Consider the following 15,174-nt stretch of genomic DNA (forward strand, 5'->3'; position numbering starts at 1 on the left):
GTTGAACTGTAAGGATGTCTCAGTGTTTTATCTATGAATGCTGCTCATTGTGAACATCTGCTATTTTTACCACAATATTTGGGGTACATAAAACAAGCAATCCGCCCCAGGAAGTTTCTTCTACACCTGGCTTCATTTTTTAGTCCAGTGTTTTTAAAATCTACTCATTTAAAAATGGTACAATAACCTCATGGTTGATCAAATCAAAGAACTCTAAATAATAAAATAGGAAGGTGTACTGAAGACTAATGTTCCATGTATTTTATCCCATAGATCATATGAGCTACTGCTGCATAACCCTTTCCTTTTTAATAGAAAGTATCCCTGGACCAATGCTTCTGTGTTTTCTGTCTGAGTGCTTTGTCTGTCATTCCTCTAGCTGGCTGCAGCTGATTGCTGTTTCTGCAGACTGCAGGTTCTGCAGGAGGTTTCTGCTGTTGGACTGGCTCTGTTCAGACCAGGTATTAATGTGGGTCCAGGTTGATCAAGAGGTTATAAGATGACTCTAAGAGCAATCACACCCAGGCGATCACAATATCATGCTTACTATCAGCTTTCATTATTATTTTTTTTAATCTTTATGTATCTCTTTTTTTAATGCTTTTCTTTTTTGTAGCACTTTGAGGTCTTTTTGATGAAAAGTGCAGTATAAATCAAATGTAATATTATTATTATTATTATCAGTTGACCAATACATAGCTGCTGTTTCATTAACATCTCAGATACATCCGGTCACTAAATTTTTATTTATACTTTATTCCTTTTAAGGTCTTTGTGCATTTATTTTGGCTTCAAAGTAAGGCTGTATGATTTTGCCAAAACATTTAATTTGCAATATGTTTACAATCTTTTGAAAATAATAAAAATTAAAGGGTGTGCAATATCAAATTAAATAACTACTAGAACCTGTATGCCCAAATCCCACTTATACATTAAAATCAGCTATTTGTTTCATTTGACAGCACAGGGTCCATATGAGGCTGTATCAAATCCTGGCAAACTGCCTTTGACTCTTGGTAACAGAAGCGATGAGGATATGCTTGGTTTTCCTTAGTGCACCTTTTCAGTGCAAGTTTGTTATTAGATTTGCTCAGAGACTGCCGGCGGCCAAAAATAACCTACTGTTCTTCTGCCAGCATTGACCATGGTGCAGCTCCTCTGCAGAGCAGGTCTCGTTAGAATGTTACTCAAAGATGCCTTCTTACTGCAGCATTACAGTCTTCTGATTGCTTATTCCTCTGCAGAGGATGCTTTTCCTTTTTACAAAGAATAAGAGCAGATCAGACAACATGCAGCTCCAGAATTCTTGTTGAGAATTACACTTTGAATCAGCTATCTGAGTTATTTATGGGTAAAATTGCTTGAATGAGTCAAAAGCATCAACTTTAGGGTCATTGCAGACCCTGCCTGTGCAGTGATCCGCAGCATAATAGGTCTTCATCCCCTGAGCTTACAGCTCTGTTTGCAGTGGTTTTAGAGGACCTTTTGGGAGATCTGCGACTTTCTGAACTCCAAATGTACACAGAAGAATAAAACAAACAGATTCTGTATGAAAAGGTGTGTTTGCAGGGTGCTAAAAGACACAGAAACTCAGGAATCAATAGCATCTTCCATGTAATCTGATGAACAGACTGATGATGAAGGCAAAGACAGAAACTGAGCACAAAAAGAAAATTATTCGTTCTAAGAATTCTACGTTTTAAGAAAATCTTTAAATCTTGTTTTTTTATGCTTTTTTTTTTGCTTCACATAAAAAGGTTTCTGTTATAAAGGATTTGCTCTCTCACAGATTTGGAATGTTTTTGCTTTAGTTGTTACACTTAAATGTTTTGCATCATTTCTCCGAAAAAAAAAAGGCTTTTAAATTATAGCTTCATATGATAGAGAACAAAAGCTTTGTAGATCCTTATGCTGCTGAGTGAAAAACAATAATTCTTTAGCATTTAAAACTTTTATATGAGGATTGTTTTACATCTGACAGATGGGAAAGTTTCAGTTAAAAGCTGACGAGGTCAGTCCACATTTTTCACACTGGTAGATATGAATGACTGTTCGTTATATTGAATGTTGTCTTTTGTGATGTCAGCCTTTTTCATGTTGTCTGTTTTAATGGTTTCTTGATTATAAAGGTTTAAAATCAATCAGCTATCCAAACACTTGTGTTAATTACAGTTAATTCATGTTTTAACAAGAGGGGCAATTACTCTTTGTCAAAGGGCCAAGGTTTTTACACTTGAAATAAATAATCTATTAAAAACAGCATTTTATTTTCACCCAGGTCAATTTTTAAAAAAAGGGAAAAGTAGAAATCTGTAAGAGTGCATATCCGTTTCCACAACTCTGCAAAACATCTTTGAATTTGCTCCCTATAAAAAGACCACTTCAATCACACTTAACATAGCAACAAAGAAATGAAGAACTGTGCATATTATAAAAAGGAGAGCCATCAGTTCAAACCTGTAAAATAGCTCCGGTGGGTCAGAGCACATTTTTAATCAAACTAAAAACCAAACTTACAGGAAAGGCAGCACCATGAATGAGAATGTATATGGGTCAAAATAATTGAAGATGGCAGATTTAATAAACAATGCATGAAACACTACCAACTGCGACTGAGGATTGACTGGATGTTTACATTTTATTTAGCATGCGTGTGATGGGATGCGTGGAGATGAAGCGCTGCAGGCTGTGGTGTAAACTGGCATCTGCACAGCTCAAGCTGTCAAAGGTGGGAGCTGCACAAGCATGGGGCTTTCTGCCTTTGGCTTTATAGGAGCTCATAAGAACTTAGCATGCAGTTACTGTGCATGTTTGGTCTCCATTGTATTCTAGTTTAAAAAAAGAAACGTGTTAGGCTACTTACTTCTTTCATCTGAAGGGAACCTTAATAACAGACTCCTGATGTCTCGCCTTTCATGAATCCCAAAATAACCTCGAACTTTTGTAGGTATTTTTCAGTTCAAAGGCAACAAAAAAACATTTTCTTCCCTTTTAATCTGAAAGCCCTTTAACTTACCATTGTTTAATCAACAATTTAGATCATGGCTGTTTATTTAATGAATGGGATGAACATATTTGTAAATGTTTGCACATATAATATAAATGTCAGGTTATGAACAAAAAAATACTTACTTTTAAGGGGATATCAGCACTCCAGGCAAGTAAGTCTCAATTTAGATTTTAATATGTAACATAAAGAAAAAAGATCTACCATTTTAAAGCCCATCTGACTGCATATCTATTCCAAGAGGATTGATTTTACTCCTTTAGCGTCACATATAATCAGTTCTCAGCCAAGTACTGTGATTAAATATTATGTAATTGACTAAATTAAAGTAAAGCATACTTATGAAGTGGAAGGTAAATAGTGGTTTCCAAAGGTTTATACAAATAAATAATGTGTAAAGTGTGGCTTATAATTGTATTAACTTTCCTTTTTGTCTGACCTTTCACCTCAGAATAAATAAAGATGTTGTCTTTAGGCCTCTGGCAGTTCTTAGTCAACATTAGTAGAGAAACAGTATCATGAAAACCTACAGATGCTATACAGAACAGGTTTTAAACAAAGCACTATTTCTGGCTTAAAACTTGCACCTCACATCACCCTATATACACTGTGTGCAGAATTATTAGACAAGTTGTATTTTTGAGGATTATTTTTATTATTGGGCCACAATTGTGTGATATTACAGTGCAGAATTATTAGGCAACGTAATAAAAAACAAATATATACCCATCTCACTTGTTTATTTTCACCAGGTAAACCAAAATAACAAGTAAAAATTCAGAAATAAACATTTGAGACATTCAAAAACAAAAAAACAAAAACAAATCAGTGACCAATATAGCCACCTCTCTTCACCATGACGCTCAAAAGCCTTACGTCTAGCTGTTTGCGATCCACATTGCGTGCAGCAGCCACCACAGCCTCCCAGAAACTGTTCATATCATGTTTTTCTTGAATGATGGTGACTTCTTGTTGTACCACTGTTTGAAGAAAGTGTCTTCCAGAAACTGGCAGTACTTCTGGGAGTTAATCTTGACTCCATCATCAACCCGAAAAGCTCACAAAAGCTCATCTTTGATGATACCAGCCAAAACCAGTACCCCACCTACACCTTGCTGGCGTCTGAGTCAATAAGGAACTTGCTGCCCTTCACTGATCCAGCCTGGTGCCCATCCATCTGGCCCATCAAGACTCCCTCTCATTTCATCAGACCAAAACACCTTGGAGAAATCAGTCTTCAGATATTTCTTGGCCCAATCTTGATGTTTTCTCTTGTTCAAAAGTGGCCTTTTTTTTGGCTTTCCTTTCCTTGGCCAGGTACCTGAGTATTGAGCATCTTGTGCTTCTCTGCACTCCAGGCATGTTGCAGCTCTGAAATATGGCACAACTGGTGGCTAATGGCTTCCTGGCAGCTACACGCTTGATCCTTCTCAATTCATGGGGAGTTATTTTGAGTCTTCTTTGCTCAGCATGCTTCTTGCGCCCCTGTTGGCTATTTGCCATGAACCGCTTGATTGGACGATGATCCCGCTTCAAAAGCTTGAAGCTTGAACTGCTGCACCTCTCTGAAGGACATTTGACATTTTCTGACTTTTCAGTCTGTCAAATCTCTTTTCTGACCCAAATTGCCAAAGGAAAGGAAGTTGCCTAATAATTAAGCACACCTTATATTGGGTGTCATTAGGCCACAGCCCTTCTCATTAAAGAGATGCACACCAGCTGATTCACTTAATTGGTAGTTGGCTTTCAAGCCAAGGATGATGTGGTCAAAATATACATTTGCCTAATAATTCTGCACACAGTGTAGATTACATAGCATTAGGAAAAATAACCTTACTGTTGAGATGGTTTCATTCATCAGGATCTCTTTTTTGTCACATCAGCGCATGTGTGGAGCTCACAGAGCCAAACCTTGTGCGTGTATCGTTTTAACAAAGTCACGTGACCGATACAGGAGCTGCTTCAAACTAACTGACGCAATAAACTGTGTTTATAACTACATCTGTCAACGAGATCTGCGAAAAAAAATCTCGGATCTTTTGCGCTTCATTATCAAATTTATCAAGAAATATGGAGCAACCTTAAGGCAAAACAAAGGTTTCAGCTGTGTGGGACCAATTTTCTTGTTGGGTCATCCTGCTCCTCTAACTTATCACTCAAGTTATCTGAACTTAAATTCAATTCAAACAGATTTTCCGTTTGCCGAACTTACTGCACACATTTAGTTATGTTTTTTAATCCTAGTCCGCAACATCCTTATTCACGTTTACTTACATTTGCATGTCATGTTACGTTTAAATGTTTATTTATTGACTGCATCTAAAAAATTAAAACATATTTCTAATTTAAATCAAGACATAATATAATAACATATAACATAGAATGACTTAAATCATATTAGTGTTCTCCCGATAGAATATGGAAAAGTTTGATTTATCATGTCACTCCTCTAGTTGTAAAAATACTCAAGAAGCTGCAGACAAATCCTATTGACTGGAATCCTGGGTATTCGCTGCTGCAATTGGCTGAAGGCATATTATGGAAGACAGGTACTAGCTGGCACGTTACCCAACCAGTTCAAAGTGTTGTACTAAATACCCCTCCTATTCACAGACAGACTGAAGTGGAGCCATCCCAGATTGATAACTTAAAACTCAACTCAGTTCTATACATATCAACCTGGCTACTGCCAGGTTAGTGTCTAGTCCCGAATTAGACCCAGCTGGTTGTATAAAGTATGGAGCTGGTAGGGTTAAAAACAAATGCACAACTGCAGTTCTTTCTGTTAATCTACAGAAATGGTGATAAGTGAAATAAGATATAAGTGAAATAAGATAAGTGAAAAGGTTAAAACCATGGTTCATTTTCTTTCTTTTTCTTTTAGATTATGCATTACTCAGTAGTCAGTGACATAAAATCTTTATAAAAAACTAAAGTCTGAGTTTATATAAGGACAAAGTCTCAGAACACTAAAGGTGCGAGGCACTGTGGTAAGTAGGAGGAGAAATGTTAGAGACTCACATTGAGCCACTATGCCAGCCAGAGCCGTCTTGAACTTGTCTTTGGCCTCCTCCATCTCCTTCTCGTGCTGACTCTTCTCACCAATCAGCCGGCGGATGTGGCTGTTGGAGGACTGGATCATGGAGTAGAAGTTGTTGGCATTTCTGCGATTGACTTCCCCCCTTTCCAGCCAGGTCAGGAGCACTCGCACGGCCTCTGGAAACTTTCCATCGTCTACGGAAAACAAAAGCAAGGACAAAGTGAAATCAAATCATTGTCGGTCGAGCACCTGCATTTCATAATATTTCACAATTTTTTACCACTGAGTAAAAGTAAAAAAAAATGACTGAAAGATAACCTCCTTCCCCAGAATTACAGCTCTGTTGCACCACAAGAAGAAAGCCATCACTTAAGCTGTATATCTTGCTAACAAACAACATTATGGGCTAAAATGACAACTTGGAGGCAAAATAGGCTATAAAACCCATTTCTACTGCAGGTGGTCTGTCATCATAGTGTGTAACTGAGTTTGGAGTACAGTAATACAAACTGGCAGTAAAAACAGCAAGATCTCTTTCTCCCTCTGGGTAAAAAAGTCAACTAAAATCTGCAGCAAATGACTGTGTTGCTCCCAACAGCAGCCCGGAGAGATCACAAACAAACTCTTGGCTGAAACAGCACAGCTTCTGAGTTTATTTCTTGGTTTTTGCGAGGGCCAGGCAGCGGAGAAGAGAAAAAACCCTATGCAGATGGTAGAGAGACAGAAAGTCATGGCCATGATGTTATCAGGCCACTGTGACGGAGAGCTGGAAGTGCTACTGCTCATTAGAGAAACAAGTTTATCCTGGCAGAGAGTCGACAGAAAACTGTAAAAAGGCAGAAAAGAGCGCCTTGGAATGTAGGATGAGTTGTGAGGGCGGATGAGATAAACAAGGAGCAGGTTATAGGGACCCACTTATGCACTGTTTAACAGACTGGTAGAGGAAGCTCCCACAGTTTGTTAGAACACCTGAAATACTTTGTTGGAGGTACATGCTGAACTTCAGGACTGTTCCTGAGACACCCAGTAATATATCTATTTACTTGAGCTCTCCTAAACAGTTTCTACTTTAAAATGTATTTTACAAATTTAAAATTTGATTCATTTACAGAAATGTCAGACTTCAAGTAAGAAGGGAAGGAAAGATGCAAGGAAAAAAGCAAGGCTATTATGAATAAAACTAAGGAATGGAGAAAGGAACAAAGTAAATGAGATAGAAGAGAAGACAAAGATGGTGGGAAGAGATAAGTATCAAAGAAAATAAGGGTACAGAGAGGAAAGAGAGAAGAAAATACAGGAAGAATTGAAGGACATAAGGAAAGAGATGAGAAAAAAGAAGGAAGAAGATGGGAAAAGAGCTTTACTCCTCATTGACTAGATCGTAGCCACAGCTGCCCTGGGGCAGACTGACATCGGCGCCACTGGGCTGCTGACCACCACCACCAAAGAAGAAAGGATGAGGACACCAGGAGGGAGGTGTGCAAGGAGGACAATGAACAACAATTAGACAAAGGAACGGGAAATGAAGTCTGGAACAACAAAAATATTTCCCATTTTCCCTTTTTATCCCCACACACTTCCCCAGACTTTAAAAACATCTAAACAAGATGACATTATTTTATAGAAACCCGGCTGCCTTTTTCATATCATATCAAGTTTAAACTTGAAGAATATTCCCTCATGTGATGAAGAAGCTCTGTGTCTCAGAGGCTGCTAGCATCTGTGTCTACCTTTGATTTTGTCCCCCAGCTGGCTGCACTCATGCTCTGAATAGTGGACAATCGGAGGAGGGGAGGGCGGCCGCAGGCGATCCTCCTCCATCTTGCGCCTGTGGCGCTCCTCTCGGGCCAGCATGCGCTGGCGGCACTCCCACTCATACAGGTCATCTCTGGCCTGTGCAAAGTCAACGTGGAGGCGACCGGTGTCCTTTTTGTCTGTGCTGGAGCCCAAACGGATTCGATAACCTAGCAAAGATACAGATAACTGGTTTAAAAATCTATTTTTTACCAAAAAAACCTTTGAATTTATTTGAAAATAGATGATATAGATAAGAGATACAATCCCAAAATAACAGCCCTGGTATAAAGGCAGTACGCAGCCCTTTTTCAAAATCTCTACAGTCGTATCTTAACCTTAACTCTCACGGATCAAAGAATTTAAATCAATGACTTCTGCTTTCTTAGCTCTCTGTGAAGACAGTCACAGTAAATCCTCCAGTCACAATATTTAAGGATTACAGGTTAAAATGCTTTACACAGTTTATATTCGGAGACAAAAATAAAAACAACATTCCATGAGAGCGTAAACCACCAGGTTTTTAGGGACATGAAGCAGACTGTCAATTAATAGTGAAATATTTATTAAGAAAGGATTAATCAGATTTTTCTATCTCTGGAAAAATAAAAAAAAAATTCACAGCACATGACTAAACCAAAAATTTATGTATTATAATTGATGTATTATAAACAGCTAAATAACAATTTTAGCTCCATTATTTCCACCAATATGGTGACTGTGCAGAAACCTCTCCTCCTGAGGAAACACACGGTGACAGTGGAGAGAAAGAACTATTTTAACAGACAAAAAACAGCTTAGTATTAGAGGACATAATGCATTATAGTTGTTTTTTTTTTCCATATCTTGTTTGATATGTGTAGCTCTATGTGCTCAGTGAGACCAGAATAGTCCTCATTAACACTCTTAACTTCCCTCTTATACCTACTCTATCATACTTGTTTTGTTTTAAAAATGTCCAGCTGTTGAATTAATTACAATCCTTTTGTTTAAGTGGTTTAAATGATCCAAATACTCAAAGAAAGAGATTGCAGACAAATCAGGAATCGAGATGAAAGAGAAAATTAGGAGTTTCTACTTCAGTCTGCTCTCACTGCCTTAGACTCTTAATCTAGCGCAGCCTTAATATTTCATATGAGGAGAAGCTGGTGTGCTGGAGCTGCCTGAGTGTGTCATTGCTGGGTATTGTTGTTTGCACAGGCTCTCCCTGAGTGTGTGTGGGTGGGGGATTATTTATGGGGAAACTACATAGCCCTGTCATCGCTCTAATATATGAACCTCTGCACCCACACCTCACTGTAAGAAGAGAGGCTGCTGAAATCAAGGGATCTCTCATTCAAACTCACTATCTCTCATGGATTTGTGCACACACACGCTTACACACACACACTCACTTAAGCTGGGAATATTTCTGAGAGGCTGGCTCATCTGAGTGGGCTTTTTAAAGCAGGAGAGAGTGGTCATCGGTTTCCACAGAGAGATTGAGCATCTCTGTTCTGTTCAGCTTGAAAATGAAGACGAGATAAAAGCACACAAAGTGGAGCCAGATAGGTGGTAGAGATTTTTTTTATTATTTAGTAATCTGGATTTTTCTTACTGAACTATGTCTTTCCTCACTATTACTGTTCTGAATCACAAGCTGATAAACTGGGAATTTAAGGTCCTTTGTGATCTAATTTTTCCCATTTTCAGTCCAAAATGAACTGATGCTGATCTATGCGACGCCACAGCTACATGTTTGTCTCTATAAAGTAACTCCTAATTGTTTAATTAGAGCTTTAAATAATCTAATTAAGGTTAAATGCAACACAACAAACTCAGCTAGGTGTCATAAATCAGGCCGATCTTCACATTTCTAAATAAAAACCCTCAAACCCTGACTGTCATTAAACTTTAAAATGATTGTGAATGTATTTAAATCCAAATAGCATTTTCCATCTCCATTATTATTTAAAGAGATGTCTCTTTAAGAAACCAACTAGTTTTATTTAATTTTCAGGCCTGCATTGTAGAAAAGTGTTTTAACAAATTGGAGGTAATTTTACTTTTTTTTCCCAAAACTGCTACTAAAGTATATTTAGTATTATTGTCGTGTTGGGAAACTATACTTAGTCCAGATTTCAAATGGTGTGAATTTGTGACGGAGCACGGGACTTTATGGGAAGCCTCCTTCAATAATTAAATGGTGCAAGAGTGACTTTCGCCACAATACCACCACCGCCGTGTTTAACAGTTAACACAGTGGTTTTAGATGTTAAAGTCTCACCTCAACTCCTTAAACGCACTCTAATGTTTGAAGGAGTCCAGATGAGACGTTCTTACCTAGTAACATTGTACCAACTGTTAAGTATGTAGGTGTTGCCATCATGCTGAGGGACTAATTACATACAATCACAGAGGCAAAAAAAAAAATAACCTCATCTTCTCAGATCATAAAAAGTCTCTTGAGAAAGCGTTGCGGTAAAAATGCTATTTATACACTTAATTCAGTTATAAACAGGCTTTACTTCAACAATAGTTTGAGGCACCTTCCATTTAAAGATAAGAGTGAGTTTTGGTTTTCATGGATTACTATTAAATATCAAAAGCACTTTTCTTTCCCCTAAGCACAATAGTTTAAGATTAGACGGTTCAGGCGCGCAGGTGGTGCACTGGTTAGCGTGCACGACCCATGTACAGAGGCCTTAGTCCTCGATGCGGCCGAACCTGGTTCGAATCCAACCATTGCCACGTGTCTCTCCCCCTCTCTCATACCGCTTTCGTGTTATTCTATTGAAAAAACGAGCCACTAGTGCCGAAAAAAAAAAAAAAAAACATTACACACTTCCTTTTTCTACAAAATTATGCATCTCTACATGTACAAAGTAGATAAACTGCTTTTTAGATAAATTCCCTTATGTGCTGAAACAATTATTCAGAGAATTAACTAATTGTATTTAATGGATCACTGAAACCAATGCCAACTCATTTATCACATTATATACTTGTTAACTGGAGTACACCAACTTTAAAATATGCATTTTCTGAAATAAAAATTAATTCAGAGTAGTAATTAAGCCAGAAATGAATCAAAAATATATGCATTTTAGATGTAAAACTTCTTTGTCTTTAAAGGCACATTACAGAGTTTTGTAATGTTTTGTGGCCGAAACACAGAACTGCAGCACTCTTCTGCTCATAATTATCAAGGTTTTTCGTTATTTGCTGATGAAGATTCTCAGTTATCCAGGTCATAGTCATTCTGTAAAAGTTTAGACCGACCTTCAGAATCATAGACAGGTTTCAGATATTACAGACTAACAATGGAACCAAACGACCCACTCGTCAGTTTCCATTTGCATGTTGCCAAGCAATACAAGGCCTTGTCTACATAAAGACTCAAACTCACTGCGGATCCAGACATTTGAATTAGGAAAGCTTCCTGGATGGGAAGAGAAACGTCTTCAAACCTTGGAAACCAAGTCCAGTGGATTGTTTTTTAAACTTTTACGGAAGGTTTTTTGTTTTTACTTTTTCTCCCTAGATGGAGTTACGGTTCTTGTCTGAGTTTAGCTGGATGCTGATCTCTTCTGAGTATCCACAAAAAACATCTTGAATATAAGGTTTGTATTGTTTGCTAGGTCGGACCAATCCAACATGGAGGAGCATGACGTCACATCAGCAGAACAGCGTGGGAACTTCTGACTTCAGGAAAATTGGATACAGGATTATAGATGCATCGGAAATGACCTATTGATTCAGTCTGCTCATGAAACAATGTTTTAGTCGTTAAGGGTCAAATAAAAAGCCTATTTTAAAGATATTATTTTGTAAAAACTGACATAGTGTCTCTTTAAATAGGCTTTATGCAGAACTAATAACGTTAAATAGTTTTAGCTTTAGTTCTGTAAAAAGATCTTCTACTGTGCTGCTTTTCATGTATTAATTGTTTAATTGGAAAAGAAAAGTCAACACATGAATCCATCAATGTATGGAATATGATTACAACCTGGGCCTGTGGGAAGATACCAAACAAACCCAACCACTCCTGATAATCCTGTTTTTAATATATTAAAGTTCTCATCATTCAACACTGAAAAATTTGCTTCCAACTAGGTCTGCACTGCATTGACAAAATAACTGCAATGTGCAGTCGAGATTTTAAAGGTATGAAAGTTTACCAGACAGGAAGAGAGCCTTGTCTACTGTGGACTCCTCTGCGAATCTGATGTGGCAGAAGTTCTTCTTGCTTTTGCGAATGGCCGTGATATCGCCGCACTGCCCAAAAACCTCCATGATGAGCTGTTCCGTGGCGTTTTCCGGCAAACCACCGACAAACACGGTCTTGCAACCTGGGGGGCGTTCCCTTGTGGCTGGAGGAGGAAGGTCTGTTCAAAAGGAAAGGAAAGAGTCACTGCATGAGGAAAAATGTAATTATAGCAGATTGTTTTGTGTGTCCATGGTGTTTGGAGTGAGGCTGGAGCATATCAAAGTTGTTCACAGACAGGTTCCTACAGCCATTTTTCCCATTTAAGAGCAAATCTAACAAATACGAAGCGCATGGCCACATTGGAAGAGTCAGTGCAACAAAGAGAGCCCACCATCAGGTTTATATTTAATGGCTCAGTGCATGCAAAAATAAAGACAAACAGGACTGGAATAAACAAAGCAGCTAATATAATTCTGCACACTGACATTTATGCAGAAGATAATAAAAATGAAATACACAAACTGAAGAAACGACCCAGCCATTTGAGGAAAAGTGAAATCTAATTTTAAGTATGAGTTATGCTCTTTGAGAGGCTGAAAACAATATGCGGCATGGCAGCAAATGCTTCCATTACTTCTTTCGGCAATTGGAAAGATGCCATTGCGGATTAGTTTCTGTCTTTGTTTTATTCAATAGGATATAAATAGTTTTTTTTATGTGAAATAAAGATAATACATAGAGCAACAACATGCTTCGACCAGGGAAGCACTGCATGTAAAAACGAATGATTACATCTGAAGTTTACTCATTAATTGAATAGGTGCATGGACTGAATGTCAATCTATAGTAGATAATTGGGTAGATAATGAGGTCCTCCATGCATAAAGCCCACGTAACGGTATTCTATGTCGCCATTTTGATGCTGTTTTTCATGTCTTTATACATATTTCTAAATTTCAGATTAAACAAAACACCTATTCTAAGCTGCAAGCCTGAACACCTGTGAGGTTGTATGAATAGCTGTATACCTTTTATGGATGGCCTATAATAAACCCATACACTTTCACTGCAAAAAAGACACGAGTTACAACAAGATTTAATTTTCTTTTGGAATTGATGAAGTATTTCTAAATTGAATTTGAATTAAATAAAAAAATAAATGTGTATTCTTTATCTTCCTAACAATATTTAAATAAAAAGACATACATTTGAGCATCGTGGAAAGAAATTCTAAAGGTTAAGGCTATATTCAATTAAGTCATGCACACAAATGGAGTAAAACATAACCATCCTAAAAAATGAATAGGCAATCCTTCTGGCAACAATGTGATTGTGAATCCTCTCATGTGGAAGGTTCACTCCATTGCAGAAATCACTTATTCAACACAGATGATTGTTGACTGATCTAATCTCCAATAGATCAGGCTTCTCATTTACGATGAATGATTAGTAGAGTCTATGAGGAGTGAACCAAATAATCAGTGGAACACTGAGGGTGCTGTATTTCTGGAGATCTGCAATAAAGACCTGCACTCACAGACACCGCTGTTCCCACCTCAGCAAATATCAATACTCTGAGAGGAAAGGACTTGATTTAGGGGCAATATATATGTGTGGCATAAAGGAGATGAGGGGGGGGGAGTGGCATTACTTTGATTTATTCAGGTTTGTTAAATGTGACAATAAGCTGCTGTATTTTCTTCCTCAAACTGTTGAAATGGGTCAGGATCAAATTGTTTCAGCTCCTTTAAAACCATTGTCTTCTTGATGTTTTCTATTTTGCAGACATAGGTCACACCTTTTTGTTCAATTCACTGCAGCACAAGCAGCTTCTCTACCCAAATAAAGTGACAGCCCTATCTTCAATCTAGCCTTCATCTACAGCAGAGAGATCTGAATAGCAACACGTTGAATGAAAACAACCAGGAGGGATTTCTCAACAGGGTGGCTGAACCAATTCTGCAAGACAAAAAAGCAAGAATCTTAGTAGTCAGACTGCATGGCGAGGAAACTTTGAGCTGACACTGTCTGGTTTCTATGTCAGTTTGGAGATTTATCAGAGAATGAGACAGAGAAAAACAGATTGGATGGATGGGTGAAAGGATGGATGGATGGGAGGATGAAAGAATGTATAGATGGAAACATTGTAGAAGAATGAGTAGATGGAAGGATGAATGGAAGAATGGATGGATTAAACGATGGATGGGAGGATGAATGGGTGGAAGAATAGATGGATGGCAGAATGGAAGGATGGATGGATCAAAGGATGGATTGAAGGATGGTTGGGAGGATGTATGGATGGACAGAAGAATGGATGGATGGAAGAACGGATAGATGGATGAAATGATGAGAGGATGGGTGAATGAAAGAATGTATAGATGGAAACATTGTAGAAGAATGAGTAGATGGAAGGATGAATGGAAGAATGGATGGAATAAACGGTGGATTGATGGGAGGATGAATGGATGGAAGAATGGATGAGTGGATCAAATCATGGATTGAAGGATGGATGGGAGGATGTATGGATGGACAGAATAATGGATGGATGGGAGAAATGGTTGGATGAGAGGATGGATTGATGAATATCTGAAATATACATTTTCTCATCAAATTCATGAAATGCAGCTGACCTCTGACCTTGTGAGGCTGTGGGTTAGTAGTTAGAACCTGTTTCATTAAAATCTAGACCTAAATTATTACATGAACATCTGGTACTTTTAATAGTCTAATATTTATAATTTTATCATTTAACAAACCATCTTAAATTCCACTGAAGGCTAATTGTATAATTTAAAACAAATTATCTAATGTAAAATTTCCCAATTAGATATATATAAATAAGCCTTCTTGCATATTGTCCACTTCACCTAATTTTGCACTAAATAAGGCTGGAAAATGTTTAAAAATCTAAATCCATGTTCAATACATATTCTAAGTAGCATTTATCAGAGTTATAGTTTATGCCATAGTTAGAAAAATGAATGTAAATAAATATGCTGACAAGGAAATGTTTTTTTTTATCTTTTCATGGACTGATGAATGGATGAATAAACACATTCCTGGATAGTAAAATGGATATAAAATGAGAATTCATTTATGGATGGAAAATAAATGGAGAGTCAAAAGATTGATGGATACTACTTT

The 15,174-nt window shown here is 37.6% G+C and overlaps 1 protein-coding gene across 1 annotated transcript in view; it reads right to left on the reverse strand.

Annotated features, from left to right (window-relative positions):
• LOC107093408 (ecto-NOX disulfide-thiol exchanger 2-like) overlaps nt 1-12,341 on the reverse strand; it is a 49,940-nt gene extending 37,599 nt beyond the window's left edge. The window contains exons 1-4 of the mRNA XM_015388451.1: nt 12,326-12,341; nt 12,002-12,208; nt 7,778-8,011; nt 6,029-6,241 (exon numbers count right to left, since the gene is read on the reverse strand). Coding sequence (XP_015243937.1) covers nt 6,029-6,241; nt 7,778-8,011; nt 12,002-12,208; nt 12,326-12,341 — 670 coding nt within the window. The remainder of the gene's footprint in view (nt 1-6,028; nt 6,242-7,777; nt 8,012-12,001; nt 12,209-12,325) is intronic.
• Between the last annotated feature and the right edge of the window lie 2,833 nt (nt 12,342-15,174).

This window comes from Cyprinodon variegatus, unplaced genomic scaffold (assembly GCF_000732505.1).
Source record: "Cyprinodon variegatus isolate N-32 unplaced genomic scaffold, C_variegatus-1.0 Scaffold19, whole genome shotgun sequence".
In the NCBI taxonomy this organism is placed as follows: domain Eukaryota; kingdom Metazoa; phylum Chordata; class Actinopteri; order Cyprinodontiformes; family Cyprinodontidae; genus Cyprinodon; species Cyprinodon variegatus.